A 14,406-nucleotide genomic window follows, 5' to 3' on the forward strand; every position below is an offset into this window, starting at 1 on the left:
CAAAATGCATTCTTGAATAGTGTTTTGACCTTATTTTAACTATAAGTTCTTTAATAAAATAATATTACAAGTAAATCCAAAAATTTTCTTATTTTTTACGGCACATTCTCCATCATAATACTATTGCAAAATGCATTCTTTGAAAAAAAAAATGCTGCTCAAACAATGATTATCAACAAATGATGTAGCAAGATTTGATTGAGTCAAAATCTCACCCGCCAAATAATAAAAGAAAATTCTCCCACTTTCTTTTTGTAACTTTATCGATATGTAAAAGAATTTGTTAATGGTGATTTATAACTATCATTTTCCTTCCAAGACTCTACCAATCAGGCTATTGTTAAGAATGACAGTTTGTACTAAATATATTGTTGAAGTACGCTCTAGGCATCAATATTACCTCCAAGTTATTATGATCCCTTGTAGACATATAATTGAGAAGCGAAAAGTCATAATGATTGCACTCTTCGAAAATGAAACAAGGTAAATATATTGAACTTCAGAAAGATGATTAATAACTGTTCTTTGATTCTTATAATGTATGTATCAGCGCATAAAGGTTAAAATTCACTTTTATTATTTTAGTTATTTTGGGTGTGTTGAGGGCGTGGTGGAGGGAATAGGAGACAAATGAAAAGAAGAAAAATTTCATCTTTCTGACACTTTCTGCAAGAATCTGAAATGTGAAAGGAGATACAATAATACCAATAACGTGAAGGAAATTAAATACAAGGAAATCTCTATCGTACAAGAAACGAGCGCTTAGAAAATGCTTGACATGCAATATTAAACAATGGAAATAATCTCCTAAACATCAATGACATCGCACACCATTTAATTAGTGAATAAGTTAATGGTGGGTTCCATGAATTTAAACAATACAATATATAAAAAATTGATTTATTATTCTATCTGATTTTCATTATACTCCGGTCGAACCAATCAATTTTGTTAGACCAAAAGTGATTCCCATTGCCAACCACCCTCCAATTAACACCCTCAAGGAGGATTTTACAAGAGGTGCCCTCCCTAAGAAAGCCCCAACTCCACCAAACCCTAAAAGTGCAACACTCACGGCGACCACCACCACTCCTGACCTCACATGATAGTCATATATGAACGTCGCCGCCGGCAAAGGCACTAATGCTCCTATCGCGAAAGCAAAGGCCGACGCTGCAGCTGCCTAAAAAGGATTTGGCAATTTCTCTTTCTTGGCCTCATCCATTATAATTTTTTCAACATTTTTAGCCCTATTTTCTCTCTTGAATTGAGCCACTTCTATATCATATTGTGAGTACACCGACACAAATTCCCCGATTGCCATGCTACAAGCTCCGGCCACCAAACCAGCTATTCCAGTGAGGATCATTGTCTTCACATCCTTCCGGACAGCCCCAATTCCGATCATCAATGCAGAAGTCGATAGTAAACCATCATTTGCACCTAAAACAGCAGCTCTAAGCCACTGTGATCGTTTGGGGTAATCATATGTTGGGTTGTGTTCCCATATAGTATATTTTGTTATGATGAAATAATCATTTATTATAAATAAATTGTGGTTTTATTTATTTGTTGCATTATTTATTATTGAGTATGCAAATTAAAGTGCTTATAATCACTTGAGATAATATAAGTTGGGTACTTGCGCTGAGAAATACAGTGTGACACAACTTATATTTTGGTCATAAATAATTTGTTCACAACCAATGTATAAGGGTTGGCACCTTGTACTGGAAGGTTGTAGTGTTGACCAAGTCACTATTTGGGTTTGTGATTTGTCATTACCACAGAAATAGTTAAAGGTGACACTAGTACACTTGGAGTGTATTGAACGGATCGCGTGTCGAATTTAATTCTATAGCATGACCGTGCGGAGAATTAAATTCCACTAGACCGCTGTGTATTTCATCTAAATCCCTTGACAGAATTATGTATATCTTTTCGTGATTTTAATTGTTCTTTGATTCATCAATGGGTGAGATCAATTTGATTGGTCAAATATCTCGATGAGTTGGGAACTTGAAAATGAGCGGAGTAGAGAACATGAATTCATGTCGGGAACCCTCACCCTAAAATATGGGTAGAGTGACTATTTAAGTATTTTCTGTTGAACGGTTAAAATCTGAGCTTAGTGTTTAGCGACGGCTAAACTTCGACATCTGTGATTGGTTCACATGACCGTTGAAGAAAATGAAACTTAAGTTAGTGAAAATAATAAGAAGGGCAAAACAGTCATTTATGCTCGTACCTAATTGTCGGATCTCGGACGGGGATAAAATACATGTACAGTAGGTCAGAGGAAAGTATTACAGATTTATTGGCTTCTGTGATCTTATATATTCCTAGAGTTCAGCCTTTTACTTTTAGTGGAAAAAGCAAAGACTAATAATTAGATTGGGTGGTCTAGGGTCGACTAGACAGATCTAATTATTGGAGCATGGATAATATATGTCCGATCAGGTCCCTGTGGTAGCTCTATGAAGTATTGGAACTTAATTACGGTAATTATAATAGTTTTGGGCTTAATTGTAATTACAATAAAGTTTTGTACTTAGTTGTAATTACTACGAAAGTTGTAAACTTAATTATAATTGTAATTAAAGTTAAAGGACTACACATGTAATTAAATGTAAACTAATTGGATTTGGACTAGAACTCCTATTTGAATGTGGAAATATTGATGTATAAGGATTGGAACTCTTTGGTCTCTGTATATATAGAGATTATATGGATCCTAGACATCCAATGGAATAGAATTATATAACATTCATAATTCCATGGTGTTCAACTTTTGAAGAGAGAAAAATTTTGTTTTTCTTGATTTTTCAATTGTCCAGTTCAAGAATTGGTTTTCTTGATTTAATTAAAAGAAGGTGCCCACCCACCGGTGTAGTCTTGACTTTGAAGAATACTATAGAAGACTTAGAGGTTAGAAGCATCAAGTTCTTGGAATTAAAAAGCTGGAAGTTCGTGATCCAAAAGGCTGGAAGTTCGTATTGAAGAGAGAAAAATTTTGTTTTTCTTGATTTTTCAATTGTCCAGTTCAAGAATTGGTTTTCTTGATTTAATTAAAAGAAGGTACCCACCCACCGGTGTAGTCTTGACTTTGAAGAATACTATAGAAGACTTAGAGGTTAGAAGCATCAAGTTCTTGGAATTAAAAAGCTGGAAGTTCGTGATCCAAAAGGCTGGAAGTTCGTAATTCAGAATTAATTCAAAAATTGATCGTCGAATTTAGGTAAAAATTTGAATTCATTATTTTTGATATAATATGCACGTGAACATCTAGAAGATCTTGTTTTTGAATTAAAGATTTTTTTTAATTTCTGACTAATTCCGCTTCCGCATCCTAACATCATATACATCAACTTCTTCAATCTTCTGCCCTTCAATATCATCATTAACAGCAGGTAAGGTTTTGTTGGTCTCATTTAGATTGACTGGGTCCATTAAAACCAATAAAAAGATTAATATCCAGGAAAAGCAAGAAGAAGATTTGAAGGGAGATTTAAGGTTTGAAAGTTGGATATGGAGAAGTGTGGAAGGCACACGCCAATTGGAGTGGACCTTTATAGGTAGTTAATTGAAGAGATGTTGATGGCCATTTATTTTTTTATTTTTAGATGAGCTTTTTTCGGCAATTTGAGGAATCTGATTGATTCACACTTGCTTAGTAAAATTGAGGTTTTGTTTGTTATTTTCATCAAATTAAGATAGACATGATCAAATTAACAGAAAATGACATAATTTTTTTTTCTATTTTTTAAAAACTATAGTTGCAAATTTCCCTTTCACTAATTATCTTAGGCGTGTGTCCGCCACACGTATGTTTGTTTATTCATTTATTTTTATTACTAAAAATAAAAATAAATAAATAAATTGATGTTTTAAAGACTATTCTGGCAAATTTCCCTTTCATTATCTTAGGCGTGTGTCCGCCACACGTTTGTTTGCTTATTTATTTATTTTTTATAACTAAAGGAAATATTTCATCAATCCAAATCGGAGAGATGCTAGGTGTACAGGGCAAGTTCACGAATTTTTTACAAACATAGTACTTGACAATTTTGCATTGAAAGATGATTAAAAAAATAAAATGGACCAAACAGGCCCTGCGCTGTAAAACTTATGTGAACCCTTCTAATCGGCATTAAGAATAAGAATTTCGAAATAAGGTAATTCATAATACATTAATATTAAATAATTATTTATTACAGTCAGTTATCACAATATTTAGACCGAGCATACTGTTTAGTTTCTTTCTTAATGTGGATTTACTCACGTTAACATGTTGATCAAAATCAACAATTCATCAAAGGGGTTGAATAGGGATTTAAACTCGCAATATCTATCCATTCTTGTGCCATATATTGAATTACCTTATTTAAAAGTTTAAGGCTCCGTTTGAAATTGTTTTTTGAGGTCAAATTCTGGTTATCTAAGAACCCAAAGTTGTTTTAAATGTTTGATAATTTAAGACAAAAAATAAAAAATAAAAAAAATGCTATGGAATAATTCGTACCATCTAACCGTAGAATTTGAGAAGCAGTGAAAATGCAGCTTTTCAATTTTTTCTTTTGAGTAATTATATCCACACACTACAATATTTGTGAACTATACCATATGTTAATGATAAATAATGTATCCTATCTTTGCTTATTTTGTAACTATATGCCCAACTTTTTTGGTCTCATTTTTATCTTCGACTTTTTTATTAATTTGCACTCATCTCTCATGATGGTTCTGTTCAAAGAATTCGTAAAGAAGACATAAAAAACGCATTTGCAACTCGTATTTCTAAATAAACAAAATAAATAACAAATATACATATTTAACAAAATATTTTTCCGCCTTTTAAATGAACATTAAAAGAATATTCAGACAAAAATCATCATTTGTGACAAACTGTGCTAAATCTAACCGAAGGCATGAAAAAATTTAAAGATACAACTGCACAAATTTGAGAACCTTGCCATTAAAATGTAGTTCAAATAACAAAATTTGTGGTATGAATATTGAATAACTCCCTTTTGTTTTTATTTTTTCCACTTATCTATTATTAAAATATCATTTTTAACTTTAATTAGTTAAAGTAATATCATAGTTTATTAGTATTCCAAATAAAACATCTTCCGTTCCGTAATTAATGTTAATGATAATTTAAATATATTTAATATTTGTTCTTATTATATGAAAATGGAGAAATGGAGAAATTGATTGTCGCAAGTCTGATGTATATAACATAATTTAAATTGAATATATTTTACTATAAAGATTTTCCTTTTAGTTTTTAATTTGATAAATTGTGAGACTTTTATTGTTTATTTAAAATAGTTATACTCAATACATTTTCTTAGAATTTTTATGATAGCATTACTTATTATTAAGTAAAATTAACTTCTTGTTTGAGTCTCATTTTTTCATCAAAGTACATTTGTCAACAATGATTTGATATTATTTTAATCACATATTTTTCAATAAAATAATATTATACGCAAATAAAAAAAATTCTTATTTTTTAACCACACATTTTCCATCATAACCCTATTTCAAAATACATTTTTTTAAGAAAAATAAGACTCAAATAACCCCTACATGTTGCAATACTGCCAATGACTAATAATGATCAGTGTTCTAAAAAGCATAAAACTTCATAGAAGTCAAGTTTCAACCTAGGCGAGGCTTAAGTGGAAATGAGTATTTTCTTATTTTAATATTATCTTAAAATTTTAAATAATCTAAAAATTAAAGAAAAGAGTAGGAGCGTAAAAAAAGCACGCCTAGGCTTTGAAAAATTTTAAAAAATAAAAAAATCAAGGTGAGACATTTTGTGTCCACTTCATGCAAGCGTTGCTTTTTAGAAAACTGATAATGACGTAGTAATACAATAGAATATAAGTAAAATTTATATCCATCTCCCTATGTGAATATATTTTATCGTTTAGGGGGAATTAAGTTTACTTCTTTTTTTAGTACTGATAGCTACGAGCTTTGCTATGGGTTTTTACTCGTTCGATTGTTATGGAAGCTTTCGCCTCTCTTCAATACATAATTACGAAAACTAACTTTGATTGGTTAATCCTATCAGTTCATTGATATGATAATCCTAATGATGATCCTGCGTATTTTTCTTGTGTATCTGACCAATGGGATTAAATAACCTCATAAATTGACTTGGTTATAAGTGTGGTTCTATGAATGTTGATCGTATCTTATGGCGTAACTGGTTATTCATTACCTCGCAACCAAATTGGTTATTGGCCAATGAAAATTGTAATATGTATACCCAAAACTATTCCTGCAATAGGATTACCTTTAGTAGAATTATTGCATGAAAGTGTTAGTGCAAGACAATCCACTTTGACTCGTTCTAATAGTTTACACACTATTGCATTGCGATTTTTTACTACTATATTTATGTTAATACAATTTTCAATGATACAAAAACAAGGTATTTCTAGTCCTTTATAAAAAAAAGATATATAATATATATTCGTAATCAATCATTTATCACTCAAAAGAGGAATAATAAAATTTTATTGCAAGTATGGACTATTGAAAATAATAATCCATGTATATAAATATTTCCTTTCAACCAATCATGTCAAATAAATGTAGAGTTGAAGGGAATTAACCAAAGAGAAAATGGATTATGAGAGTGTATGACTTGAACTATTATATACACACATTCACAACAAATCACTTCTCTTACCATATGCTGAATTTTAAACACGCAACAATTTTGAAACAAAAGCTTATCAAACACTTATCTAATTGTTCTTATAACTGATTATTTAGCATATCTAGAACTGATTCTTTTAAAAGCACTAAAAATTCAAAACAAGCCTGATTGCTAAATAAATTATAACTCATTTATTAATAATTACATCTTCGAATGGGCCCTACTTGAGACTAACCATCTAAAGTCAAGTAAATTGACACAAGGGTTAAGATCAAGACTTAGGTCAAGTGGTAAGAAGAAAACCTTCTTAAAAAGTTTGTTCGAGTCTCCATCAGGGAAATGGCGAACTCCTTTAATCCACAGCGGAAAAAATAATTGAATAACACTTCAGTAATACTTGCCAAAGAGCTAAATGTCCTGTCACATTCAATTCATGTGCTGTGAGAAAAACAAAAATGTCTTTATTGAGGTGCTGTCACCTAAAGGGTGTTTGGAAAGGGGGAAAGGTATGTTGGAATGCGAAAGCGGAATTAATCAGAAATTAAAAGTTTCTTTAATTTAATAAACAAGATCGTCTAGATGTTCACGTGTGTGTTATAACAAAATTAAAGGATTCAAATCTTTTACCTAAATTCAATGATCAATCTTGAATTAACTCTGATCTGCGAACTTCCGTCTCCTTTAATTGCAAAAATCTTGGTGTTTCAAGCTTTCAAGCGTTCTATGGTATTCTCCAACGCAAAGACTACACCGGTGTGTGGACACCTTCTTTCAATTAATCCAGAAATTAATTCTTGAATTTTGGACAACAAGAAAATAATATATTTTCTCTTTCTTTTTCTCTCTACAAATTTGAATCTTATGAAATTATGAATGTTGTAGTAGTTTTCTGTCCATCTAGTCTCTATTTATATAGAAAAAGATTATAAAATTCTAATACAATTATAATTTCACATTCAAACAAGAGTTCTAATTAAAACTCAAGTAGGAGTTCTAATTTAACTCCAATTCTAATTAGTTTACATTTAATTGCACATGTAATCCTAGAACTTTAATTACAATTACAATTAAGTTGATAACTTTCATAGTAATTACAACCAAGTACAAAATTTTATTGTAATTATAATTAAGCCTAAAACTATTATAATTACCGTAATTAAGTTCCAATACTTTATGGAGCTATCACAGGGACCTGATCAGACATATATTTTCCAAGCTCCAATAATTAGATCCTGTCTAATCGACCCTAGACCACCCAATTTAATTATTAGTCTTTACTTTTCCCACTAAAGGTAAAAGATTGAACTCTCGGAATATATAAGATCACAGAAATCAATAAATCTATAATGCTTTCCTCTGACATGTTGTATATGTATTTTATCCCCGTTTGAGATTCAATAATTAGGTACGAGCATAAATGACCGTTATTCTCACTAACTTAAATTTCATTTTCTTCAACAGTCCTGTGAACAAATCACAGATATCGAAGTTTAGCTGACGCTAAACATTGAGCTCATATTTTAACCATTCAACAGAAAATATATAAGTAGTCACTCTACCCATTTCAGGATAGTGATGGCAAAAAAAAACCTGCCCCGCCCTGTGAATTTTTTTTTCATTTTTAAAATTTCAAGTTATATTATTATTAGATAATAAAATACAAATGTAAAATTTTAATTAATTACAAAAGAAATAAAATTTAGTCAAAACGTAATATTATTTGAAATTGTTTAATTTTTAACATTATTTATTTCAAGTGTTTACTTTGAATTTTAAAATTTTGAATTTATATTTTATTCTCTAATAATAACATAACTTTAAATTTTAAAAATGTAAAAAATAAATAAAATAAATAAACGAGGCGACAAATGGGGCAAGGCGCGTTTGAGGCAGGACGGGTGGTGGGCCGCCCCGCCCTGCCCTGAACCCGCCCCACTGCCATCCCTATTTCAGGATGACGGTTCCCGACACGAATTCATGTTCTCTACTTCGCTCATTCTTAAATTCCCAACTCATCGAGATATTTGACCAATCAAATTGATCTCACCCATTGATGAACCAAAGAACAATTAAAATCGCGAAAAAATATACATAATCCTGTCAAAGGATCCAAATGAAATACACAGCGGTCAAATGGAATTTAATTCTCCACACTGTCATGCTATAGAATTATCTTTGACACGTGGTTCATTCAATGCACTCCAAGTATACTAGTGTCACATTTAACTATTTCTATGATAAGGACAAATCACAAACCTAAATAGTGAATTGGTCAACACTACAACCTTCCAATATAAGGTGTCAACCCTTATACATTGGTTGTGAACAAATTATTTATGATCAAAATATAAGTTGTGTCTCACTGTACTTCTCAACGCAAGTACCCAACTCATATTATGACAAGTGATCACAGGCACTTTAATTTCGCATGCTCAATAATAAATAAAGTAAACATAATTTTATTCAATATAAAAACTATAATTATTATTTTTACATCAACAAAACTATACTATATGGGTACACAACCCAACAAGGTGCATCTACCATCCTAGCGAAACGCAGCATGCCTAGGATATCCCATGGACAAGATAGTGCCTTTGCTACCATCGTATCTTGTGGACATCTCAAGTCGACACTGTCAAAGCCACTGACCATGTGAACAGGTCAATGGCTAAGATCGGTAGTATGGAAATATATTTAAGCAATGTACTGCATCTACAAACACCTCTATTCACAAAATAATTGCAACAATACCAAATTTATCAAAGCTGAAATGATAAAGCTAGATTTTTGTATGTACATGAACGAAAAGAATTTGGTACATGAAGAAACTTTTCCAACAACAAATGGTAAATTTTATGATAAATAGAAAGCAAAGAAATCACAGTTACTTGCACAAGAATATGAAATCCAATCCCACAATTTTTTCCTTCTTTTATTGATCACACTGAAGTCTTCTCAGAAATTCATATGGCTAAATAGTTCATACAAGCATCACTGGTTTTGTAGTTTTGGTGAATGATGTGGTGTTGGTTTACCAATGAGGCCTTGCCCTGTTATTTAAGATGAGAAAAGAGCTTAGTAGCAACCTGTATGCCACAAAAGGAAAAAGGGAATATTCAGCAGCATATCTGTATAAGAAAATGTCAATATCTGTCCACACAATTCCAATAACCAAAGTATTGCCCAGTGCAGTACTTCTGCCTAGTTTCATCGCTTTGAATCCTTTTAGAACATGCTTGTCAAACTTCATTGGATTAGCATTTGCAATTGACAAATCTTTCTTAGACAATTGCATAAGCATGATAAAAAGAATAGCACTATATAAACCACACTCCATGTGCATGTGAACCAAAAGAACATACATGCACGTCACACAGTGTGCATAGGGTGGGGTATTGAAAAGGCCACGATTATCAGTTTCCAAGACAACTAGAAGGCATATTGTTCATGTGAAACCTGCAAGCGTAGGGGATTTTAATGAACAAGTTTTTGGCGCCATTGTCGAGGAGTAACTGTGTTAATTTTAGTTATTATATAATTTAGATTCATTTTTATTTTTATTTATTTTTAGTTGTTGTTTTTAGACTACCATTACACCACTTAGTTTTCTTGTGTCTTGATACTTTTTAGGCAACTTTAGTTTATGAAAAATCCTGATGAGTCAGATCTTTTTTCAATAGACCACGAAATCGAAAGGGCATTCAGAAATCGTAAAAGAGTTCAACTTCAAGCAAGGAGAATGCCTGATAACCAAAATCAACCACAGAATTAAGTTCAGAAATTCACGATGAAATTCTTTCCACCTTCTCGAGTCCACCAAATCAAGAATGATGTCTACACCTTCAAGTAAAAAGATCTCGAGAGCTATCCTAAGGCATGGAAGAGGTTCAAGAATTTTTTCAGAAAATGCCCCAGCATTGACATTCTCAAAGAAGCTCAGCGGTATCTTTTCTACTACGATCTAAAACAAGAGTTCAGAAATATGATAGATGCTTCAGCATAAGGATCAATGATGAAATTTGATGTGGATGAGACATATGACCTGTATGAAAAAATAGCTGAAAACCAATCAATGTGGCCAACTGATAGGGAAGTCCCAAGAAAAACATTAGGATTATACGACGTGGATGTAGTGACAGTACTGGCCGTGCAAATGGAAGTTCTTACAATGAAAATGGACAATCTATCTAAGTCAATCAACATGGTACACCAATCGCCACTTGTTTGCGAATGTTGTGGAGCGGATCATGCTAGTACACGCTGCCCTTTGGCGTCAACACATGTTAATCAATCCGAAGAAGTAAGCTACGCGCAGAACTTTCAGAGACAACAAAATAATCCTTTCTCCAACACATAATTCGGGTTGGAGGAACCACCCAAATTTTTTATGGTCCAATAATTAGGTACAAGAACAAGGAGGAAACAATCAGAATAAACCACCAGGCTTCCAACAGCAACAACAGCAAGGGAGAAAGCTATCGTAGGAAGATTTGCTGGCTCAATACATTACTAAAATTGAGACCAACTTTCATAACCAACAAGCCTCGATCAAGAATTTGGAACAACAGGTTGGACAAATTGTAGTCACACTATCAGGTAGAGCTAAAGGGACATTGCCTAGCAATACTGAAACAAATCCTAAGGAGCGGGTCAAAGTAATCACTATGTGTAGTGGCGTCCAGTTACCAGAAATACATGTAAAGCGGTCAACAACTACCATAGAAAAGGCATCTACCATGGGCGAGGAGCAAGTGGATAAATCAGACAAAGTCACAGAGGAAAATCAAGTTGAGTTATCAGATAGTCTACAGGTGAAAGCAATTGCTCTTGTCAAAGCATATGTTCCTCCGATCTCATTTCCACAGAGATTGCAAAAACATAAGCTCGATAAGTGATTCTAGAAATTTTTGGATGTGATCAAGAAACTGCATATTAATATACAATTTGCTGAAGCTTTAGCTCAAATGTCCAGCTACGTCAAGTTCATGAAAGATATTCTATCAAATAAGAGGAAGCTAGAGGAAAATGAAACTGTCATGCTTACTAAGGAGAGTAGCGCAATTCTCCAACATAATTTACCACTGAAGTTAAAAGATCCAGGGAGTTTTACTATTCCTTGTAACATTGGTAATTTATATATAGATAAATCATTGTGTAATTTAGGAACTAGCATTAATTTAATGCCCTCATCTCTTTTCCGAAAACTAGGTTTGGGGGAAGCAAAGTCGACAACAGTTTCACTGCAGTTGGCTGACAGGTCGATCAAGCACCCTCGTGGTATTTGTGAAGATATTTTGGTAAAGGTTGACAAGTTTATCTTCCCAGCGAACTTCATTATTTTGGATATGGAGGAAGATAGGGGCGTCTCCTTCATATTGGGTGGCCCATTTTTGGCTATGGGAAGGGCTCTAATAGATGTGCAAAAATGTCAGTTGATATTGAGGTTAAATGAAGAAGAACCGACAATCAACATATTTAGAGCTTTCAGATTTCAGAGCGTTCAGATTTCAGAGCGAATAGGATTCTTACATGCAGATTGATGTAATAAAAAAAGATGTGTCAAAGACATTCAAGCTGGATCACCCTCAGGATCCACTTGAGGCATGTTTAGTGCATTCTCAGGATTTACCATCAGAAAATGAGGAAGCAAAAGAATGTGCACGTTATTTGGCAGCCATACCACCATTCTTCAAGCAACCACATTTGGAGCTCCGTGAAAGACCCGCAACACCTTTACCATCTATATAGCAAGCTCCAACTCTTGAACTCAAGCAACTGCCCACTCATCTTTGCTATGCATACTTGGGAAAAAAGAATACACTTCCAGTAATTATCTCGAACAATCTTATAGAATTAGAGGAAGATCAGTTGCTAAGGCTACTTAGGGAGCACAAGACAGCAATATGATGGACGATATTAGATATAAAAGGGATCAACCCTTTACTTTGCATGCATAAGATACTGATAGAAGAGGATTACAAAACGTCAGTTGAGCATCAACGCAGATTAAATTTGACTATGCATGAAGTGGTAAAGAAAGAGGTATTCAAACTTTCGGATGCAGGGATCATCTACCCCATATCAGATAGTCATTGGGTGAGTCCAATACAGGTCGTGCCGAAAAAGGAAGGGATCACGGTGGTTCCAAATGAAAACAATGAGCTCATCCCAACACGCACAGTCACGAGTTGGAGAGTTTATATTGACTATCGCAAACTCAACAACGCCACAAGAAATGATCACTTTTCCCTTCCTTTCATTAATCAGATACTAGAGAGACTTGCTAGACATGCGTACTATTGCTTCTTGAGTGGTTATTCAGGGTACAACCAAATTCCTATAGCACCAAATGCTCAAGAAAAGATGACATTTACATGCCCTTATGGCACTTTTGCTTATAAGAGGATGTCATTCGGTCTTTGCAACGCTCCTGCTACCTTTTAGCATTGTATGATATCTATTTTCTCATACATGGTGGGAAATATCATTGAGGTATTTATAGATGATTTATCAGTATTTGGAAAATCATTTAAGAAGTGTCTTGAACATTTGGAAAAAGTGTTGCAACGGTGTGAAGACACGAGCCTTGTATTAAATTGGGAAAAATGTCATTTTATGGTTCGGAAGGAATTGTGTTAGGGCATCTAATTTCAACACAGGGTATTGAGGTGGATAAAGCTAAGATACAAGTCATCGAAAAACTACCACCGTCGATAACAGTAAAGGGAGTCAGAAGTTTCTTGGGTCACGCTGGGTTCTACCGTCGCTTTATCAAAGACTTTTCCAAAATCTCGAAGTCATTATATAATCTATTGGAAAAAAGGGCTCCATTTCACTTTTTTGAGGAGTGCTTAACTGCTTTCAACACTTTAAAGGAAAAATTGGTCTCTACTCCAGTATTGGCTCCTCAAGACTGGGATTATCCGTTTGAGCTTATGTGTGATGCCAGTGATCATGCAGTGGAAGTAGTGTTGGGCCAACGTAAGAAGAAGATTTCTCATGTTATTCACTATGCCAGTAAGACTTTGGACGAGGCTCAAATGAATTATGCTACTACAGAGAAAGAGCTTTTAGCAGTGGTGTTTGCCGTTGATAAATTCGGATCATATTTGATAGGGTCAAAAGTGATTGTTTACACAGATCATTTAGCCTTGAAATATCTAATGAGCAAGAAGAATGCAAAGCCAAGACTTATTCAATGGATACTCCTATTGCAAGAATTTGATTCGAAAATCAGAAATAAAAAGGGGAGCGAGAATGTTGTTGCAGATCACCTATCTCGCCTTAAATCACATGAGTCACACCCTATGAAAGAGATCAACGAAGTTTTCCCAGACGAGATGCTTTTTCAGATCATTGCTACGCCATGGTATGCCAACTATGTAAATTATTGGCTCGCTCCATCATCCCACCGAACTACTCAAGTCATCAGAAGAAGAAATTCTTTAGTGACTTAAAACACTACTTTTGGGATGATCCAATTCTTTACAGAAAGGGTTTAGATCAAATCATACACCGTTGTGTACCAGAAGTAAAGTATCATCAAATGTTGGAATCATGTCACTTTGCACCCTATAGAGGTCATTTCGCAGCAACCAAGATAGCAGCAAAGGTACTACAATCTGGTTTTTATTGGCCTACGTTGTTCAAAGATGCACATTATATTGTAAAAAGTGCCAAAGGACTGTAAATATCTCCAGGAAGAACGAAATGCCTTTAAA

The 14,406-nt window shown here is 33.5% G+C and overlaps 1 protein-coding gene and 1 pseudogene across 1 annotated transcript; one reads left to right on the forward strand and one right to left on the reverse strand.

Annotated features, from left to right (window-relative positions):
* Window positions 1-922: 922 nt before the first annotated feature.
* Window positions 923-10,022, reverse strand: LOC111394246 (annotated as a pseudogene).
* A 1,627-nt stretch (window positions 10,023-11,649) lies between these two features.
* On the forward strand, window positions 11,650-12,225 carry LOC111394247. The gene is made up of 2 exons (XM_023020003.1): window positions 11,650-11,812; window positions 11,894-12,225. The coding sequence occupies exons 1-2, from the start codon at window positions 11,650-11,652 to the stop codon at window positions 12,223-12,225; spliced, it is 495 nt and encodes a 164-aa protein (XP_022875771.1).
* The last annotated feature ends 2,181 nt before the right edge of the window (window positions 12,226-14,406 follow it).

This window comes from Olea europaea, chromosome 5, assembly GCF_002742605.1.
Source record: "Olea europaea var. sylvestris chromosome 5, O_europaea_v1, whole genome shotgun sequence".
Lineage (NCBI taxonomy): Eukaryota > Viridiplantae > Streptophyta > Magnoliopsida > Lamiales > Oleaceae > Olea > Olea europaea.